This window comes from Cervus elaphus, chromosome 27, assembly GCF_910594005.1.
Source record: "Cervus elaphus chromosome 27, mCerEla1.1, whole genome shotgun sequence".
Lineage (NCBI taxonomy): Eukaryota > Metazoa > Chordata > Mammalia > Artiodactyla > Cervidae > Cervus > Cervus elaphus.
In genome coordinates this window covers 63,975,151-63,995,026 of record NC_057841.1, presented here as the reverse complement: position 1 = coordinate 63,995,026, position 19,876 = coordinate 63,975,151, and the positions used below count along the sequence as shown (strand labels likewise).

Below are 19,876 nucleotides of genomic sequence, written 5' to 3'. Positions count from 1 at the left end.
GGGCACGCGGACCGCAGCCCACCCGGACCCCCTCATGACCAATTTTAATCCCAATTATCCCCAAAGACCCAGCCTACAAACTACATTACATCAGGGATTATGGTTTCAACATCTGTGTTGGAATGAGGATAACAAATATTCAGGCCATAGTGGTGGCTAAGAGTTTCCCAGAACTAAACCAAGACACGGGTTTCCAAATGGAAAACATCTCCTGATGAATAAGCTATATTTTGAAAACTATTTAAAAGGACTCCTAATGCAATGAAATATCAAGAACAGCATCAAAAACAAAAATAAAATTATTGAATTTTAATAATTTAAACTATAAGAAGCAAAACTACAGAGACATCACTTTGCCCACAAAAGTCCCTACAGTCAAAGTTAGGGTTTTTCCAATAGTCAGGTATGGATGTGAGAGTTGGATCATAAAGAAGGCTGAGCACTGAAGAATTGATGCTTTTGAATTGTGGAGCTGGAGAAGACTTTTGAGAGTCCCTTGGACAGCAAGGAGATCAAACCAGTCAATCCTAAGGGAAATCAACCCTGAATATTCATTGGAAGGACTGATTGTAAAGCTGAAGCTCCAATACTTTGACCACATGATGGAAGAGCCAACTCATTAGAAAAGTCTCTGATGCTGGGAAAGATTGAAGGCAGGAGGAGAAGGGGACGACAGAGGATGAGATGGTTGGATGGCATCACTGACTCAATGGACTTGCATTTGAGCAAACTCTGGGAGATAGTGAAGGGCAGGGAGGCCTGGCATCCTGCAGTCCATGGGGTCACAAAGAGTCAGACACAACTTAGCAACTGAATAACAACAAAGTGTAAAGAACACTTTGAACCTAGAATTCTACGCTCATGCTCTAATTCAGCAATGATGGTGATATATATCTTAAGACTCACAACCTCACAATGATCAGAAAGTTACTATTTGTCACCTTGCTGAATGAATTGGTAAAATACATTTTTTAAATGAATCTAAAAGTAAGTAGGAGAAAGCAAGGAAGAACCTCTAATTTTTAAGAATGTCTGATTTAGAGGAAATAAATCACAATTCAAGCCTTAAAGAATTAGCTGAATAATTTTTGGGGACTCTATGCTTGACCAGCTGACAATGAGACAGTTTTATTGCTGACTAAGAAAATAATTATACTCACTAGTATTTATTAAGTACTGTATGTGCCAAGCATTCATTTAATTTCTTATTAGGTATGGATTCATTCCATCATCAGAACAACCTTATGAGAAAAGCACTGTTTTCTCTAGTTTACACTGGAAGAAAACTGAAGCAGGAAGAAGCATCCTTCCCAGCTTGTGGTTAGAGGACTCCTAAGTGTTCGAATTGGGGTTTGGGTGCAGTTAAGTCAAGGTCATAAGGCTACCTCTTTAGCCACGATGCTCCAGTGGGTCACCCATCCCTGGATTTCATCATAAAGACAGCAGTGCCTGAAATGCATTTTCAGGATCCAGCCACGCTTCTGCAGCCAGGTCAAACTCCGTAAACCTCAGATCTTCCTTATTTCTCAGGACTTAAATTATGTTTTTCTGTGCTGCTGATCCACTCAAAAGTATTCAGTGCTATTCAAAGCAAACACGCTTAAAAGAAGTCAGCTTATGTTTTCCTTCAACCTTTGTGCCCAGCTCTCCTCTACCCCTCTGAACTCTCTCTCTCAGTGGACTCAGTGAATTGACCTTGATGCTATGTCTGCACCACTAGACTCAGTGTTTATGCCTGATGTCCTGATTTGAACACAGGGGTCCCCAAAGGACTCTGACCCATACTATCCTTTTGGATATACTGCTATACTTTTTGCTGCTGTGAGAAGGCAGTTCTAATCAATTTTTCACACAGCTCCATTCCACCCCCAACACTGGGGCCCCTTGCAAAGCAGTAGGTTGTTCCCTTGGCTCCTTTATTCTATTTACTTGATTCTCACAAACAAGCTGTGATGCCTGATTTCTGAGAAACAAGATAACCAGATCTTATAATCTAAAGACCTAATAGAATGTAAACAAACAAATGGTTTGTGAAAATAGATTTATTTTCTATATTTTTGCCACCTTACATAAGTTACAGCCACATGTATGGGATACATAATGCTAGAAATGCATACAATATATATTTCCCTGTTGTTCAATGCTTTCTTCTAGGTTTCTATTACAAAAGGACATGGAAGGCCACCTACTTATCCCTCATTTTAAGAACAAATACATATGCCTGCATGCTTAGTCACTAAGTCATGTCTCACTTTTTGCAACCCCATGGACTGTAGCCTGCCAGGCTCCTCTGTCCATGGAATTCTCCAGGCAAGAATACTGAAGTGGGTAGCCATTCCCTTCTCCAGGGGATCTTCCCGACCCAGGGATCGAACTCAGGTATCCTGCATTGCAGGTGGATTCTTCACCCTCTGAGCCGCCAGGGAAGCCCATAAATACATATATTTCCTGAGAAAGAAAAATAAGTGATGACTGGCTTCTGTAAACGTATCAGCTCCAGTAGACAGTGACCATAATTAAAAAATATATATAAAACAATAAATAATACAGTAGAAGTTAATGCTATAAAATAAACTGAGAGTAAGAAAGAGCTAAATGAGATATCATCCCATTTTAGGAGGCCAAATGATTAATGGGGAGGGTAATGTTATGATTGACAGTCACACTATGTCTGTGTTTCTAGTTAGCATGTAATAAAAGTTCAGAAAGGCAGAAACATGCAGAGGTCTCTAAAGTTTTGGCATTTGCAGAAATCCTGAGGCTTATACCTCATATTACAAATTCCTGTGTAGAAACGGAAACTTTCAATTTAGGGTGATGCAAATCTGCCCCAAAAGAGAATGCTATTGGTTATCTTGTGCACGATAAGGAAGAGGAAAGGATGGTCTGCCACGAACTGTGGGCCTCCATGGCCTGTTCTCCCTGTTACAATGGCCCCAGTGCCGGCAGCAGCCTCAGTGCCCTCCTCATTCACGTCCACAGAAGCTTGATGGAACACTTCAGACAGAAACAGGTCATTCTTTTCTGACATGCCTGAGAAATTGGCTTGGCCTTGGCTGAAGGCATCACCCATGCCCATGCTCGTGAGAATGGTCTTGAGTCCATAATGCTCTTCCAGTCTGAACTTGGGGATGTACACCTCCACGTCATCCTCACCCATGGTGTCCTCGCTGAGCCACTTGCTGAGTTTGTCATGGGTGATTTCTCTCTCCAGCTACGAATCCAAAAGATAAAACCACTGAGTGCTAGCAGAGAAGGACAACAACCTCTAATGATGACAACCAATGACTTTACTATATTAAAGTAAAGTAGGTGATATTAAAATTTAATAGTTCGGTAAAAATTTTGCAAGAAGATAGCATATATGAGACGTGTTTAAGGCTTCTGAATGACTGGGAAACCTGGCACAGTTCATCTCAAACAAGTTCACATATTCAAACTGACGCCGTGTCCTCAGATGTAGGCATGTGCAAGGGCTTCCCAGGTGACTCAGTGATAACATATCCACCTGCCAATGCAGGAGACGTGGGTTTGACCCTTGGGTCAGGAAGACCCCCTGGAGAAGGAGATGACAACCTGCTCTAGTAATCTTGCCTGGGAAGCCCCATGGACAGAGGAGTGTGGCGGGCTACAGTCCAGGGGTCTCAAAGAGTCGGACATGACTGAGCAACTAAACAGCAGCCAGAACAGCAGACATGCACAAAGGCGAGTTTAGCCCCAGAAGTTTAAAACAACGGAAGTTGGAATTCTTACCAACTCCAAGCCTGTAGAGGATTCAGCAATTCCATCTGGAAGCAGCAGGAACATACTGACCTCTCCAGCATATGGGAGTTCTAGAATCTGGACCTTCAGGTCTGCTATGTATCCAATGTTTAGCTTTTCATGCAGGAACATCATCTCTACTGATTTGCACTGAGTCTAAAGTAATTAAAAAGTAAAATATGAAAGTTGGTAGTAAGATGTCAAAAGATTTACAATCAGACATGAAAGAGAAAGGGTTCTGCTTTCATGCTAAAGAAACAGATCTTTTTTAATCAAAAATTTGTTTTGAAATTTGTTTAAAAACATCAAAATATATTTAAAAAATAAAAATTTATTATTTGTATACTCTCACAGTGACTCTGATCTATTTTGTTTTTTCAAGATTATACCCATTAGCAATAAGATGGACAATTATAATTAAATAATAAAACATTTGTTCTGTACCTACTAGGGGTCAAGAACTCTGCAAAATCTCATTGAATCCTTACAACAACATTTTGAGTTGGATGTTATCATCCCAGTTTCACAGATCAAAAAAAGGAGTGCATGAACCACAAGTAACATCTTAGTTGGTACAGCCTACATATGAGTCCAAGATTGTGTAATTATAAAGCCCATGGTCCTTACCATTACTCATATGACCTCTCAGAAAATTACTAAGTGCCATTCAGTAACATGAAAGAGTCAATCAACTACCCAGTGTGTATATAACTATTAATAGCAAACCATGTATGGGTATCAATAAGTGGTCCCAATTTTTCTTTCTCTATTTTGTCAAAGACCCTAAAATATATGTTAAGAAAATCTGTTTTGTTGTCATTGTCTCATACCGAGTTCACACGGAAAGGATAAAACCCCTTTAGTTTCTTCTGAAATGGAGTCTTCCATTTTCCTTTGAAGTAGACAGCATTCACCAGGACCATCTTGGTGTCTGCATCAACAGAACCTTCAGGTAACAAGTTTGGGATTTTGCCTACAGAAAATATAATATATGTTTATGTTTCATGATTAACAATTATGAAGTCATTATGATTTCTTGAACCTTTTGAGTCACCATCAAGCTTAGCATCCACATTTATCGAACTCTGCAGAGATGTTAATATTCACATTCAAATTTTTCTCTTAATTTATTTAAAACATAAGTAAAACTCAGACCAAATTTTGCAGGTTTGCAAAATTCAAGAGCAAATGAAGAAGTAATGTAATTAAGATTTAGAATTGCTATCAGACTTGGAAAAAAAAATTTTAAGTTTCTTTTAATTTTTTTTCCTTTGTGCTGCATGCGGGATCTTATTCCTCTGACCAGGAACTGAACCTGTATCATTTGCTTTGAGATCACAGAGTCTTAACCCCTGGACCACCAGAGAAGTCCCAGAAATTTTTTAATTCCTTTTATACTGTTTTCTCAAAGTTTTATACTTATATGAAGTTAGTTCATTCAGATGGGAGTGAAAAAGAGACTCAAGGAGTATAATGGGCTTCACTGGTGGCTCAGATGGTAAAGTATCTGCCGGCAATGCAGAAGACCTGACTTCAGTCCCTGCGTGGTGAAGATCCCTTGGAGAAGAGAATGGCAACCCACTCCAGTAGTCTTGCCTAGAGAATTTCACGGGCAGAGGACCCTGGCGGGCTACAGTCCATGGGATCGCAAAGAGTCGGACACGACTGATCGACTGACACTAACAAGGTATTCAATAGCACATTTCCTCAGTACGTCAGGAGGCCTCCTTCTAGATCTGGTCTAGACAGCCCATAGGTCTAACTCACTGATTCATCCAAAAACAGTGTTTTGGAAGTTGTGCTACACCTACATCAGGAATAGCACAGATTCATGAAGTAATAAAGGAAAAATTGTCCTGGGGGCAGGGCGGGCTTAGAATATTGGAAGAGACATTCTAAATCATTCAGGAAAGAAAGTGAAGTGAGTCCTATTAGAGAGCTGAATAATGCAGAAAACTGCAACAACACAGAGAAGGGAGTGAATGACTGAGTCCAAGAAAGTTCCCAGAAGTGATAATATCTGAGTGTGATTTTTTTTAAAGTTGGTTTAAGAAACAGTCCTTTTATAGTGAATACCAGCTCTGCAATATTTCAAGCACACTATTTTATTTAATCCTCACAACCATTCTAGTAAGGGAGTATTATTAGTGTCATTTTACACAAATAGGAAATCAACCTTGAATATTCATTGGAAGGACTGATGCTGAAGCTGAAATGCCAATACTTTGGCCACCTGCTGGGAAGGGTCAACTCATTGGAAAAGATCCTGATGCTGGAAAGATTGAGAGCAAGAGGAGAAGGCAGCAACAGAGGATGAGATGGTTCGATGGCATCACTGACTCAATGGACATGAGTTTAAGTAAACTGCAGGAGATAGTGAAGGACAGGAAAGCCTGGCTTGCTGCAGTTCATGGGGTGGCAAAGAGTTGGACATGACTTAGCAACTGAACAACAACACAAACGGACACCATAATGAGATATTAGTAATCTTTCCAAGGTCACAATGCTTGAGAGCTGGTCAGAATTCCACCATCTTCCATTTCTGCTGACACATACAAGACTCAAGCAAAAACCTCACTATAGTCTGACCAGTTTCAGTATAGTTATTCAATATCTTCATTCAGTATAACCCCTAGTAATTAAAACTCCTGGTTACTACTTGGATATCTACTGAGACTTTATTTAACTTTGTGACACATAATATTTGATCATAACAAGGAAAAAAGAAATTTTTCTCAAATTACTATAAAAATTGGTAAAACAATCAGTCTAAATGACTATTTGGCATTTTTGCAGTTTCACTGATTGATTTATAGCCATTCACCACAAACGCTTAAAAAGAAGAGAAATTCTTGCTGTTCTCAAAAAAGCAAAGCTTTCATGCATCTCTTTGATTTTGCAATCTGCTTTGACTTTCATTTTTGTTAAATCTTCACTTTCTCTGCTTCCTTTTTGTCAGTGGTGCATGAATCTTTCAGAGCAGTAATTTAAAAATCTAGAAATGAAGAACTAAAGTAGGCCAGTTGTTTATAGAGAAACAATAATTCTTTTTTCAATTCTACAGAACTTAATACAAGTGCTTTTTCTATTATGGTAGCTAAGAAATCAGGATAGCATACTATGGTTTGAAATAATGTTTTAAACACAGGAGGCAGGGACTTCCCAAGTAGTCCAGTGGCTCAGATTCCATGCTGCCAATGCTGGGGGGGCCCAGGTTCAATCCCCGGTCTGGGAACTAGATTTCACATGCCACAACTGCGACCCAACACAGCCAAATAAAAATGTATTTAAAAGCAAATAAATAAGCATAGAAGATAAGTGAAAACATGTTTTCTGCATTAAGGTATCAAACTCTTTAAACATTAATTTGAAGAATTCCAGAATTAGACTAAGGCTCAGAAGAAGAGGAAACCCCAGCTGCACCATGAACAGAGAGTGGGATCTTGGATGAGTCAGTTAAGAACTGAGGACATGCATAACAAAGGTAGAAGTAGCTTAGACGATTAATGGGCGATAAAGAAGGGACTGAAAGAACTGGACAACATACTGACTCTGGATGGTGAAATAGAAGAAAGAGCTAAAATTGTATGATCCCTCCTTTTTCCATTGCCCGTTTTCTCACACCAATTACTCAGTTGAATATTGTTCCTTTTATTTTTGCTTTTGTTTGCAGTGAACATAAAGTCACAATTATTTCAACACTGATATTTCCTAAATTAGAAAATATCTGCCTCTTCTTACACTCTATTCGGTAATAATCCAAACCAGATTATTGAAGTACTGAATATATATCTTCTATTAGTAGACCTTGATTATTTGTTTCTCACTTCAAACACCACAAAGCTCAACAAGAATCAGGTTACATTAGCCAAAATAACTAAGGTTAGGAGTAAGAGCTAAGTTCAAGATCAAAAAAAACACAAAACACACATCAGAGTTTTCTATGTGGAAAGAAGAGCAGAAGCTATTTCTTTGGTTTTACCTTTGGTTTGAGTCTTGACCCAGGAATTAATCTTTTTTCTGGCATCTTCTGCACATTCTAGGAAGTCGACCGCCTGAGGTTCTGTAGAGTAATATTTCTTGGACAGTTGCATGTATTCCTTTAAAGCGAAAAAATAATGACAAGATTACTTAAAATATGCCCAACGAGTGAAAGTGAAAGTGTTAGCTGCTCCATTGTGTCTGACTCTTTGTGACCTCATGGACTATAGCCCGCCAGTCTCCTCTGTCCATGGGAATCTCCAGCCAAGAATACTGGAGTAGGCTGTCATGCTCTCCTCCAGGATATCCAACCACCTGTGGTGTATTTGTAAATTACAGGTTTCCTGTCAAGACTGGGGAGCCTGAAGCAGGGTAAGGGGAGGTTGGCTGGGGGCTGATTATGTGCTCTCTTGACCTCCCCCTCCCCAGTCCAGTCCCGACTGCCTTTGTTCTCCTACACACTTTGCACGATGAACACTGAGTGCAGAGAGAGAGGCTGGGCGTGGGGTCGGCGGTTCTGGGCACACCTGTGCACACCTTCTTGTGACTTTACATATGGAGTTTTTACAGTAGAAATAGGAAGCACCCACAGAGGGAGCATAAGCATGGCTGTGTTGGATTGTGTCCCATGGCTTTGGGGAGCCTTAGCGAGCCTGAGTGGAACTCTGACCCTCTGGGAATGAATCAGAGAAAACAGCTTTGAAAGTGACCTCCTTGCAAGTTTGGGACCCTGCCATTTAGATCACAGGTTTCACCCACTTCCTTGAATCTTGCAGATTTCTCTCCAAACAGTTTATTTGCACTTTCCAATAAATACTCCCCCATGGACACATTGATGGCGTTGCTGAGTGAACGGAAGGATGAATGGATTATCCCTGCAGCTTGTGCCTTAAAAGGAAAGAAGAGATTCATTTTATATAACTCAGGACTTCTAAACAAGGTATTTCTTAAGCAATAGTATTTTTTTTTCTAAGATATCAATACAATGCTGTATTACAATAAACCTTTTTTTCTGGCACTTTAGAGGTAACTCAGGAAATAATGTTGATATGGATATAGTACATTAAAATGTATCAGATAATTTTTGACTTGTTTCAGATTTTTCTGTGCCCATAGGATTGGATTTAATTGTAACAGAACTGAGATCCTAGAAAAAGTCAGGCTCCTTTGATATTTACCTAAGCTATAAAGTCTCTAAGAAATTTTTATTATATTAAAATGTTACCTTAGAAATGTTCTTTTAAAAGTTTATATAACTTCTACAAGTCCCTTGGCATAATTAAGGAATAGTGTGTGCAATGGAATCTGGAGTTTAGAAAACATAAAATCAAGGGGAATTCCAATCCCCAACCTGAAGTTTGTGAGCATGATGACAGACACGGGGCTTAGTCACAGGAGTGCCTGGGTGAAGCTGAGGTCAGAGCCCTGAAGATGGACCATCAGCTGTCCACTCAGGCCTGGCAGAATCGCCTTTTGAAGAGGCCCTCTCACCATCTTGAATCTGTAATCCCCTGAGTGACAGACAGATGGAGCATCAGCGTTCCTAGGAAGGAACCTGTGAGAGGACCTAAATCAGGGCGTGATTGTGGAAGCTATTTACCAATAGGAGCCCATCTACACCAGGCTCTTATAATGCAGCTGAATGGTGTTTAAGGAAGTGGAGTACTGGGAAAAGATATTAACCTGAGACTGATTAGATGAACGGGTGGTAGATAGATAGAGAGTAGATGATAATCATGATAATGATGATAAATAGGTAGATAGATTGGTGGTGTTCTATTGCTAATGATGATGATGATAGATCAATAGATAGGGAGAAAGAAGGAAGATAGATAGATAGATAGATGACAGATAGATGGATAGATAGATGACAGATAGATAGATAGATGATAGATAGTTAGATAGATAGATAGATAGATGATAGATGATAGATAGATGATAGATAGATAGATGATAGATAGATAGAGATGATAGATGATAGATGATAGATAGATAGATAGATAGATGACAGATAGATAGATGATAGATGATAGATGACAGATAGATAGATAGATGATAGATAGATGATAGATAGATAGATGATAGATAGATAGATAGATGATAGATGATAGATAGATAGATAGATGATAGATAGATAGAGATGATAGATGATAGACAGATAGTAGGTGATGATCATAATGACGACAGTAAGTAGATAGATAGAGATGATAGATAGATAGATAGATGATAGATAGATGATAGATGATAGATAGATGATAGATGATAGAGATGATAGATGATAGAGATGATAGATGATAGAGATGACAGATGACAGATGACAGATGACAGACAGCAGGTGGTGACCGTAATGACGACAGAGTAAAGTAGATAGATGTGTGCTCGTGTCAGTCGCTCAGTTGTGCCCAGCTCTTTGTGACTCTCTGGACTGTAGCCTGACAAGCTCCTCCGTCCATGGGATGTTTCAGGCAAGAATACTGGAGTGGGTTGCCATTTCCTGCTCCAGGGAATCATCTTATCCAGGGTTTGAACCTGCGTCTCCTGCATTGCAGGCAGATTCTTTACCACTGAGCCGTTGGGGAAGCCCTAGATAGACAGGGAGAGAGGAGATAAAGGATACACAAAGGTCATTGACCTCTCCTGAAGTCACCAGGCCTGGCCATCTCCATTCCTCAATTACTTGTCACCCCTTACTCTGGAAATCTGCATTCACACATGTGTATTATAGGAGTCTCTACCATGGCTTGAGGATAAATTATGCATACCAAACTAATGGCAGAGTGATGTGACAGAATTTACAGTCTTGACCTGGAAGTCATAAAGCATGGATTCTACCCCAGCTCTACCCTTCCTTATCAGAGTGACCGTAAGATATTTACTCAAGGACTGTGAGTCTTGGTTTTCTTCCTATGAATGGTGGAAGTTGTACTAGGTTCCTTCCCTAATATTGTGACTTTAACACAAGAAGTTTCTGGAAACAAAATACAAAAGAAGTAGGAATGGATGAGTCAGATACCTGCAAAATAGCATCAGGATAGGTGCCCCTCTGGATCTGCTGTGAGAAATCACAACTTGTGAGGCTCCTTGGGCTCACTGGGGTGCCTCTGTGGACTCCAACTTGGTTAAACTGAAGCACCTACAATTGGAATTAGAGAAAATTGGGTACATTTTTTTGCTGCTTTATTTAGCTTTTAAACCAACAGCTGTCAAAGGTACCTCTTGACCTCCTATGTCAAGTTCCCTGCCTTTGTGTCTGGGCAACAAGCATAGATGCTCTTCAAACATAATATGTGTCAGTCAGTGAAATTCCCTTCATGGGGATTAGCATGAGTTATTTTATACTAAGTCACATACTGGCCATTTTGACAAAAAAAAATTATAATGAGATGATTTATAGCCTTTTAATTAAGTTATCTAAATTATCACCCAACTCATAAACTTCCTTGAAAATATCCCAGTATTTTGAAGGAAGTAATAAGGTTAACTCCTGACTTTGTATCTCTCTGTTCAGTGGCCTTACACATTATACCCTTCTAGACTGTTAAAAATTAGCAGCCACAGCTAGTTTAAGCAAAAAAACAGGGTGCTCAGTATTACCAAGGATCACCTAAAACATTTGCACATACGTTATTTACACATAAAGAAATCTCACTTCTGTCCATGTTGGGGGAAGATGGCAGGGGTCAGATGGCAATATGAATTCCTTTTTTAAAATATTTGTTTTCATTTATGTATTTATTTAGCTGCCCACGGTCTTAGTTGAGGCAGGCAGCATCTTTAGTTGCAGCATGCAGGATCTTTAGTTTCCACATGTTCCCCGACCAGGGATCAGATCGAGGTTCCCTTGCATTAGGAACACAGAGTCTTAGCCACTGGACCATCAAGAAGTCCCTATGTGAATTTCTTTATGTTGTAAGTGGCAGATCCAGCTAACAGTGAAACTGGCAGGTGCAGACTGGCCCTGGAAGTTGCCTCAAGCCCCCTCCCCCAGTACAATAGACTCCTCCGACTGGCCCTGCCACCCACCCACCCCCACCTCCAGCATCCTTTGGGTCCCAGTGCCATGGGGCCCCAGGCAGGGAGGAACTTATTGGTAAAGCATTGATGGTGGAGACTGCCAAGGGAGGGAAGGCAGCCTTGCCCAGCAGATGGTGGATTTCTAGGCTGGAAGAAGAGGTGTTAGGATTTCTGGGGTCTTTCTCTGCTCTTCAGATCATATATTATAAGTTCCTACCTAATACCCTCTGAAAAGCAGTCTGACTGCCACTGTAAAAGGGAGGACTGCCTTCTGTAAGAGCTTCTCTGGTTGTCCTACCTTTTAAGGAAGCTGGCCCATAAGTTGGGGTCTCTGGGCAGCACTGAAGCCCACTCAAGTCATGGCAAGAGTCCTTGCAGGTATGGGGTGTGTGTCATGGTCCTGAGCCAGGCTGAGGCAGGCACCCTGCCCAGAGAGCAGGCCTGGCCCCGGCCGTTCTGTGCCCTTATCCTAAAGATAAGAGCTGGGTAAAAATACTCCTGCAAATCTCACGTTGCCTGTGCTCTGTAAGTGAAGTGAAGTCACTCAGTCGTGTCTGACTCTTTGCGACCCCATGGACTGTAGCTTACTGGGCTCCTCCGTCCATGGGATTTTCCAGGTAAGAGTACTGGAGTGGGTTGCCATTTCCTTCTCCAGAGGATCTTCCCAACCCAGGGATCGAACCCAGATCTGCCTCATTGTTGGCAGACGCTTTACCATCTGAGCCACAAGGGAAGAGATTATCTATTTATTTTATTTGCTCCTTTTATCCACTACAACCGTTTCAGCCTTACAAGCTACGCCAGTTCCCAAATGTGGGCAGCCTCTTCCTGCAATGATTTTCTCATCTGTAAAGTGAATACGGTAATCAGAGCACCTACCTCACAGGACTTTGTATTCTGTGGATAAATTCATAACACATTCTCAGCAAGGTGCCTGGCTGGGGCATTGTAAGTATCAGTTATGAAAACAATTAGTTCCAGCACATGCCTCTCCTATTAACTCTACTCTTCATACTCATCTTGCCCAATACACATTTTCATTTACATTTTAAAAATAAGAAAGTTACTACTAGACTCTTTTGAGTTATCAAATGGTGTTCTGGAGGTCTGCAACTATTGTACAAAATATGTGGTTAAAAATCCACGTTATGTATGATCAAATTAATATAGTTTATGGGTACAGAATGGCTCCCATCCAAGTACTAACCAGGCCCAACCCTGCTTAGCTTCCAAGATTGGGAGGGTTCAGGGTGGTATAGCCATAGACCATAGAGAATTCCTTTGGGGAAGAAGATACTCTAAAATCAGACTGTGGCGATGGCTGCACAATTCTTGCGAATATACTAAGAACTACTGAATTGTAAACTTTAAATGGGTGAATTTTATGAAATGTGAATTATATCTCAACAAAGTTGTTCTTATAAAAAATAAGAAAGCTGAGGCTCAGAGCGTTTAAATGTCTTCATTTGCACACCTAGTAAGTGGCAAAACCACCAACCAAAGACAGGCAGGTCTGTCCCCAAAGTCCAGGCTTCCACGTCCAAACCAAAAAGCGTCTCCTCTATTTTTTTGGTAGAGAATTATGCCAATTTGCCTTTGAATTTTAAAATCTTCCCATGTAACAGTTACAAGAAAACTATTATATATAAAATTCTTGTCCCACATGCAGAAAATACTTTCGAAACACAGAAAAGCTGTGTTGTACCATGAGTGACCAATAAGTTACTTATCCTCTGGTAGCAAAATCAAGATTTTCCCTTTAGCACCTAGAGCACTTTGTTTGGCATCTGTCCTCAAAAAAAAAAAAGAAAAAAAAATTTCTTCTGATTCCTTTACATTTAAAAAATGAAGACTTCCCTGGCCGTCCAGTGGTTAAGACTCCATGCTTTCAGTGCAGCGGGATGGGAATTAACATTCCACATGCCACATAGCATGGCCAAAAACTAAATACAAATAAAAATTGAAGTCCTTGATGTTTTCTAAAGTTTATAACAGAGTTCGCTGCCTTTATTTATTTTTTTTTCCAAAGCAAAGGAAATAAAGGGGAAGGAGTCTTGCAAGATGTGGCTGGCATCAGAGTTGAGCAACTAGGCTTTGTTGTGAGTCTTGCTGTTCAAACTGCCACAAACAGAGAGAGAAGCTCCTGGCCCTCTCCCTCCTGTGGTGAGATTGGCTAACACTGTGTGAGCCACTCCAAACGAGGCCCGCCTTAAGTGGGTGACCGTGTACCTGGAAGACTCTCCACCCCCCGGCACTCGCACACTCAGGTGCGATCCTCACGGGAATCTCTGTGTGACTGAGGACAGCAGCCACGCTTGTGAGAGGCAGAGCTTGGACGCCCAGCACTCAGCACTGACGTCTGTACACATGGGACCAGGAAAGAACTTTAATGATATAATTACCTCGTCTGCTCATGGACCCAGGGAAGACAGGACCGTGTGAAATTTAATAGCGCCACACTCATACCAGAGGATGACTGCTGTGTACAAGTGAAGTAGGTCAACATATTTCCACAGTCCCTGACCCAGTGAAAGGGTCTCCTGACTGAGCTGGTGTCCGTTCACCAAGGAAGGAAGCCAGCGGCCCTGACAGAAAGACCCCAGAGTGCTGGACCCCCCGACCACCTGGGCTTTGAAGACAGCCATCCCATCAGCCCCATTTTGTTGACATGAGCTCATGGGGCAGAGCATGTTGGCTGAGGCTCCCCGAAGTCCTGTTGCCCTCGGTGCCTCCCCCAGAGTGCACAGACCGAGCTCTGGGACAGTTTTTTCTCTTCATGGCACTCTCTTAAAACCACTACTAGGAATTCTTCACATAAATGGAAAGAGCCTGAGACGAGAGAGCAGAAACCAGAGGAACCCTGGGGAAAGGTGCTTCAGTCCCACTGCCCATCCATCAGTGACACTCTTAAAACCAGTAAGAGATAAAGCAGACAAATCCTTTGAAAAATATAAACATTTTCAGATGTCAGATATAGTCACTATTAACTATTTCTAACGTTGCAGGATAAGAAAACTGATAATCCTTCTACTACATCTACCATTGAGGATTTTCGTGGTTTGACTCTTTTATATATTTGAATCTAAGTAACTTGTGTTGTAATGGTTTGTGATGATTGCTGAGGGCATGGGTTCGATCCCTGGTGGGGAAACTAAGATCCCACTAGTAGCTGACTGTTATAGTCCAGATCTTGCAAGCATATAATCAGAGCAGTTCTACAATTCAGTCCAGGAATCCTTCAGTCCCAATTGGGAACTTTAACAGAAACTCACTTGGGCTATCTGGTCTGCAGTATTGCCTCGGGCGCCCAGGTAGACCATGGCCATGGTGGAGGAGATGCTCCAGGGACAGAAGAAGAGATTCTGGGTGTCGGCGCTTGTATTTGCCAGATACTTGAAGAAATTGAGGGCAAAGATTGTGTTTGCCACATAAAGTTCTTCCATTGTCTCAATCTGGAAGGAAAACGAGGAAAAGCAACAGCTCTAAAAGATGACTCAACGTTTTGAGTGATGTCAGTGGCGTAGCACAGGGCAGGGGTCCCCTCTCTACTCTCCCTTCACTGAACAGGGCCAGCGGCGCAGCCACAGAAGGCTCCGCTCTCGGTGCGGTGTGCTGCTGTCACAACCTTGCAATCCCTTAATAATTTTATACAAAGGGCCCTCCCTGCATCTCCCTTCTGCACTGGATTCTGCAAATGACACAGCTGATCCTGAGATAGAGGGAACCGTCCTGGGATGCGTGGTGACATTCCACCTCATAATAATGATAATAACAGCAATAACAATAAATAGCCCTTACTGAATTCTTAACTGTACAACAGATGCTGTGTTCAACATTTCACCTGTTCTAAACCAGTTAATCCTCACACAAATCCTGTGAGGAAGGCATTGCTATTCTTGTGCTTACAAGGGGAAAAATTACTGCCCAAAGAGAATCAGAAAAGTGACCCATGTCACTCAACTATAAGGGACAGGACTGGAAATTGAAGCCAGGTGGGTGGGTGGCCTCCAGGGTCATACTCTCAACCCCTGTGTTGTACCTACAAACACACATCACACATACAGACATACAGATACACACATTAGGGCCTCCCCTGGTGGCTCAGTCAGTAAAGAATCCACCTGAAATGCAGGAGACCGCCTGCAGTGCAGGAAACCCAGATTTGATCCCTGGGTCAGGAAGATCCCCTGGAGAAGGAAATGGCAACCCACTCCAGTATTCTTGCCTGGGAAATCCCATGGACAGAGGAGCCTGGCAGGCTACAGTCCATGGGGTCACAAGAATCCATGGACACGAATTAGTGACTAAACCATCACCATCACACACACTAGAGGAAAACACACACATATTCAAATGCATACCACATGCACGCACACTCTTGTTGGCCCCAGTGGAGATGGCCAAACTCCTTTCTACAAGTGGCTTAGACTCACCTTTTGAGAGTGAGGATTTCACACTGCCCTATCTCCCATTCCTATACCCCCTCGACTCACTCACACACCACAGCCTTTCTACCAAAGCACCCCCTGAGCTGAGCAACTGGGGGTGCTGGAAAGGCCCCCCTCCTACCACCACCCCTAGCAGAACAGTCAACTCCAGGTCTCTCTGCAGGAATGGCCCTGGATTTATGGAACTCACACACACACATACACATGCACATACACACACACACACACACACACACACATGAACACACACACCCCATCCACCATCTGATAAATGACAGACACACCTTCCGTGACCTAAGACTTGCATGCAGCCAAATGCTTGGACACACCCGGTGTGGGTGGGTACCTGCTGGTTCTAGCCAACAGACTGTATCTTACACTTTCACAATGACTTCAAACACACCCTGCAATTACCAAAATCTATAAATGTACCCAGCGACGCTGACACTCATCATTCCACAGGAACCCTTCTGGGGACGGTGGCTGGGGAGCTGCTGGGGGAGACCCTGGAGGAGGCTCTCTTCAGCCTTGGGCTCCCTTAGCGGGGCCTCCCAGGCTCACATCTCCCTAGTCCACGGCTGTCATGTGAACACTCAGTTCACGAACATTTCTTGTGAAAAAAGTGATTGCCATTTGTATCAAAATTTCTCATGCGAGATACCACCCAATTGTATTTTATCAAGACAAAATAGTAAATTAAATAAAACTTGTCCCCAAAACTCTCTCATGTCTTCTTATCTCCTTTAACATGTAATATTCACAGGATCAGTGTGAGGTACATATTCTGATCTTTATTCTGCAGGTTACATCCTGATGCCCTGAGACATATATAAGGTCACAGGGTTTGTATGTAATGGTGCAGGGATTCAAGCCCAGGATTCCCCACTTTGTCCAATGTCACTTATACTTCACCTACTGATGTTTAACTACTACGTATAAGAGTTTCAGCCAGCTACTGGATTGAGAAATGCTAGAAAGAGGAAATAAAAAGAGGAAGGAAGCCAGTTTGTAATACTCCTAGAAGGCTTAAGTTTCAAAAAAAAAATCACTGTTTTTTTTCTCTTGCTTCATCACTGAGGTTAGATTAACCTGGGTGACTCAGAAATTTGTTTCCTCTTCTTTCTCAATTTTAAAATCATCCTTATAATGAATTATTCCTCTCAAAAACATTTTAAAAACAGAGAATTAATAGCATAAATGTTATTGTGTGCAAAAAAATAAAGAATTGGAGCTATAAAAATAAACTTAAGCCTAAGAATTCCCTAGTGGTCCAGTGGTTAAGACTCGGAACTTTCATTGCTGAGGGCATGGGCTCAATCACTGGCTGGGGAACTAAGATCCCACAAGCTGCATCATGTGACCAATTAATTAATTAATTAGTTAATGTAGGCCTCTCCTATATCTAATTCTTTATAATGACCTAAATAGTCAGTCACTTTGACACTAGCAAAATTTGTCAAGACAAATGAGAAGTGAGGGCTTTTAATGCCAAGTTAGAATTCCAGTTGACTGTGACTATTTTTTAAAAAAATTAAAAAGTAAGGACAGAATTAAATCACCCCAGATGTATTTACTTGTTTTAAAAATAGTCTAACTTTTATCTTTCAGATAGGTGCAATTAACTGCATTTAACATAAAAATTAATGTGTGATGTCTATGTCAGCCTCAACCTCAGTGAGCCTTCAGCCTCACTGTTTTATTTACCGTGCATAATTACTTGCCTGGTAAACCTAGTAATTCTTGTTATACCAATGAGAATATGAAGATGTCGATAGCACAGCTGGTTTCAAAGCCTAGACTAGCTTTCAATTCCAGCTCTAGTGCTGTTCCTACGGACCTTTCAAATAAGGTTTGAGAAGTTTATATTTGTAGAAATCTATGAATGTATATTCTCTCTATATATATATATGTATATGTACACAGTGTCTTCTGACTCTACCACACGTCCACCCTACATTTAAGTGGGATCTACCTAAGACCATGTAAAACCGAAGTCACTGAGTGACTTCAGAATCTCTCAGAACAGGAAACACCTGTTGTGAATTTCCTAACACTAGAGTGAGGTGCACAACTCCAACAATCTCTAGATTTATACTCCTAACCAACATCTACTATCATCTTTAGAAGAACAAGCAGATGAAAAGCAAGTGTGGGGTTGGTCTCTGCGATGCTTGTGTTGGTTCCTAAAACAACAAAAGTTGTCAAATGTGCCCCTGAAACTTGGCACAGGTGACAAAGAGCTCAGACCTGCAGCCACACCCCCTCTGCTCACTGGCATCGAAGTTAGATTTGAGCTTGCTGCAGCATTTTTAATTGAATTTTTTTGCAGGAACACAGTGTAAATATTTTGAAATTGACCAGAAAAATTAATGACACAGAGAAAACAACAACTTCAAGGAAATTTCCCATTCCAAATTACCAAGTTTTCCCCCATAAAATTAAAAGACTTTTCTGTATTTGATTTCTTTCATAATGAATAATTTTTTGTTTATTGGATATTAAATTATTTATTGAACTATTACTTCAGTCGATCCAGCAACTAACTGGGCTGTTCTTTCTCTTTAACTAAACTGACCAATTATCAAACTAAATTCAGTAAGTATATTCTGGTATTGAACTGAACCACTCAGTTTTCTGCTTAATTTCTGGTTGTTTAAGATGAAAACTGAGTCTTCTTTTTGTCCATATCATATTTATGTACAATTTATAAATTACTTTCAGTTGCTAAAAAAATACATTTTAATTGGTCTAGCTATTTTCATTAAATTCAGTGCCAAACACAAACTAGTAAAGGATACACACATTCTAAGCTATTCAGTAAAACTAACATCACAACCAGAATGTACATTTGGGTTTGGTGAATGTTACATAGGCATTTGCTGATCTCTGAGATTTAAGATTATGTATAACTTAATTCAAATCTTGAACCAAAATATTCTCAAACAAGCATCTAAACAAGAAAACACCATTAAATTTTTACTCATCCTCTAAAAACATCCCACAGTTTAATTTTCATTATGTTAATAATACCAGTATGCAAAATAAAACCCTATTTCACAGAGAGAGACATGGAAATGGCTGAAATACCTGGTTCTTCTCTGCTTGACAGGAAACGGTCTTCCGAGCGTTGTTAGAGTTCAGACATGGCAACGACTGGTTTTATAAAGCTCTGCCCCTCCCACATGGTATGTTTGTCTCTGTCTATCTGTGTCCTTTGAGTGATTCAACATTTTACTCAGAAAGACATCATTAGAATAGAAATGCTTGTTTGCTAAGTCATCATTTAAGAAGATGACATCATTCAGAAACTTAAGAATTTAGCAATACCTACACAGGCCTGTTAAAATTAGCTAAAATCTGTCAGCCCCAGTTTCAACAGTCCCCTCTTTAACTTGCTCTCTTAGTAAGAAATTCTACAATGTCTCTTGTATCTTTTGACAAAAATGGCCTGGGAGCTTTTTGCAGTGGAATCCTTTCTCTTTTGAATCTAGACAGCCCCCAAACAATTCTTTGGGAACAGGAAAAAAAAAAACTTTTCTTCCTTATGTATTCTCTATTTTAAACCCTCTTACATTGTCTAAATAATTCTGAGTTCCACCCTAATCTGTCACAAATCACACCCAAAGAACATTTCATTTGCCCTTTTTTAGAACATAAATCTTATCTTTAAT

General features: G+C 40.8%; 1 protein-coding gene across 1 annotated transcript; it reads right to left on the bottom strand.

The window, feature by feature from the left end:
- Positions 1 to 2,024: 2,024 nt before the first annotated feature.
- On the bottom strand, positions 2,025 to 19,377 carry LOC122684824 (plasminogen activator inhibitor 2-like). Its single transcript, XM_043889245.1, has 8 exons — positions 19,293 to 19,377; positions 15,030 to 15,209; positions 10,757 to 10,876; positions 8,503 to 8,631; positions 7,745 to 7,862; positions 4,593 to 4,735; positions 3,754 to 3,918; positions 2,025 to 3,214 (listed from the first exon to the last, which is right to left on the bottom strand). Exons 2-8 carry the CDS (start codon positions 15,198 to 15,200, stop codon positions 2,810 to 2,812), a joined length of 1,251 nt encoding a protein of 416 aa, XP_043745180.1. The 5' UTR covers positions 15,201 to 15,209; positions 19,293 to 19,377; the 3' UTR covers positions 2,025 to 2,809.
- Positions 19,378 to 19,876: the final 499 nt, after the last annotated feature.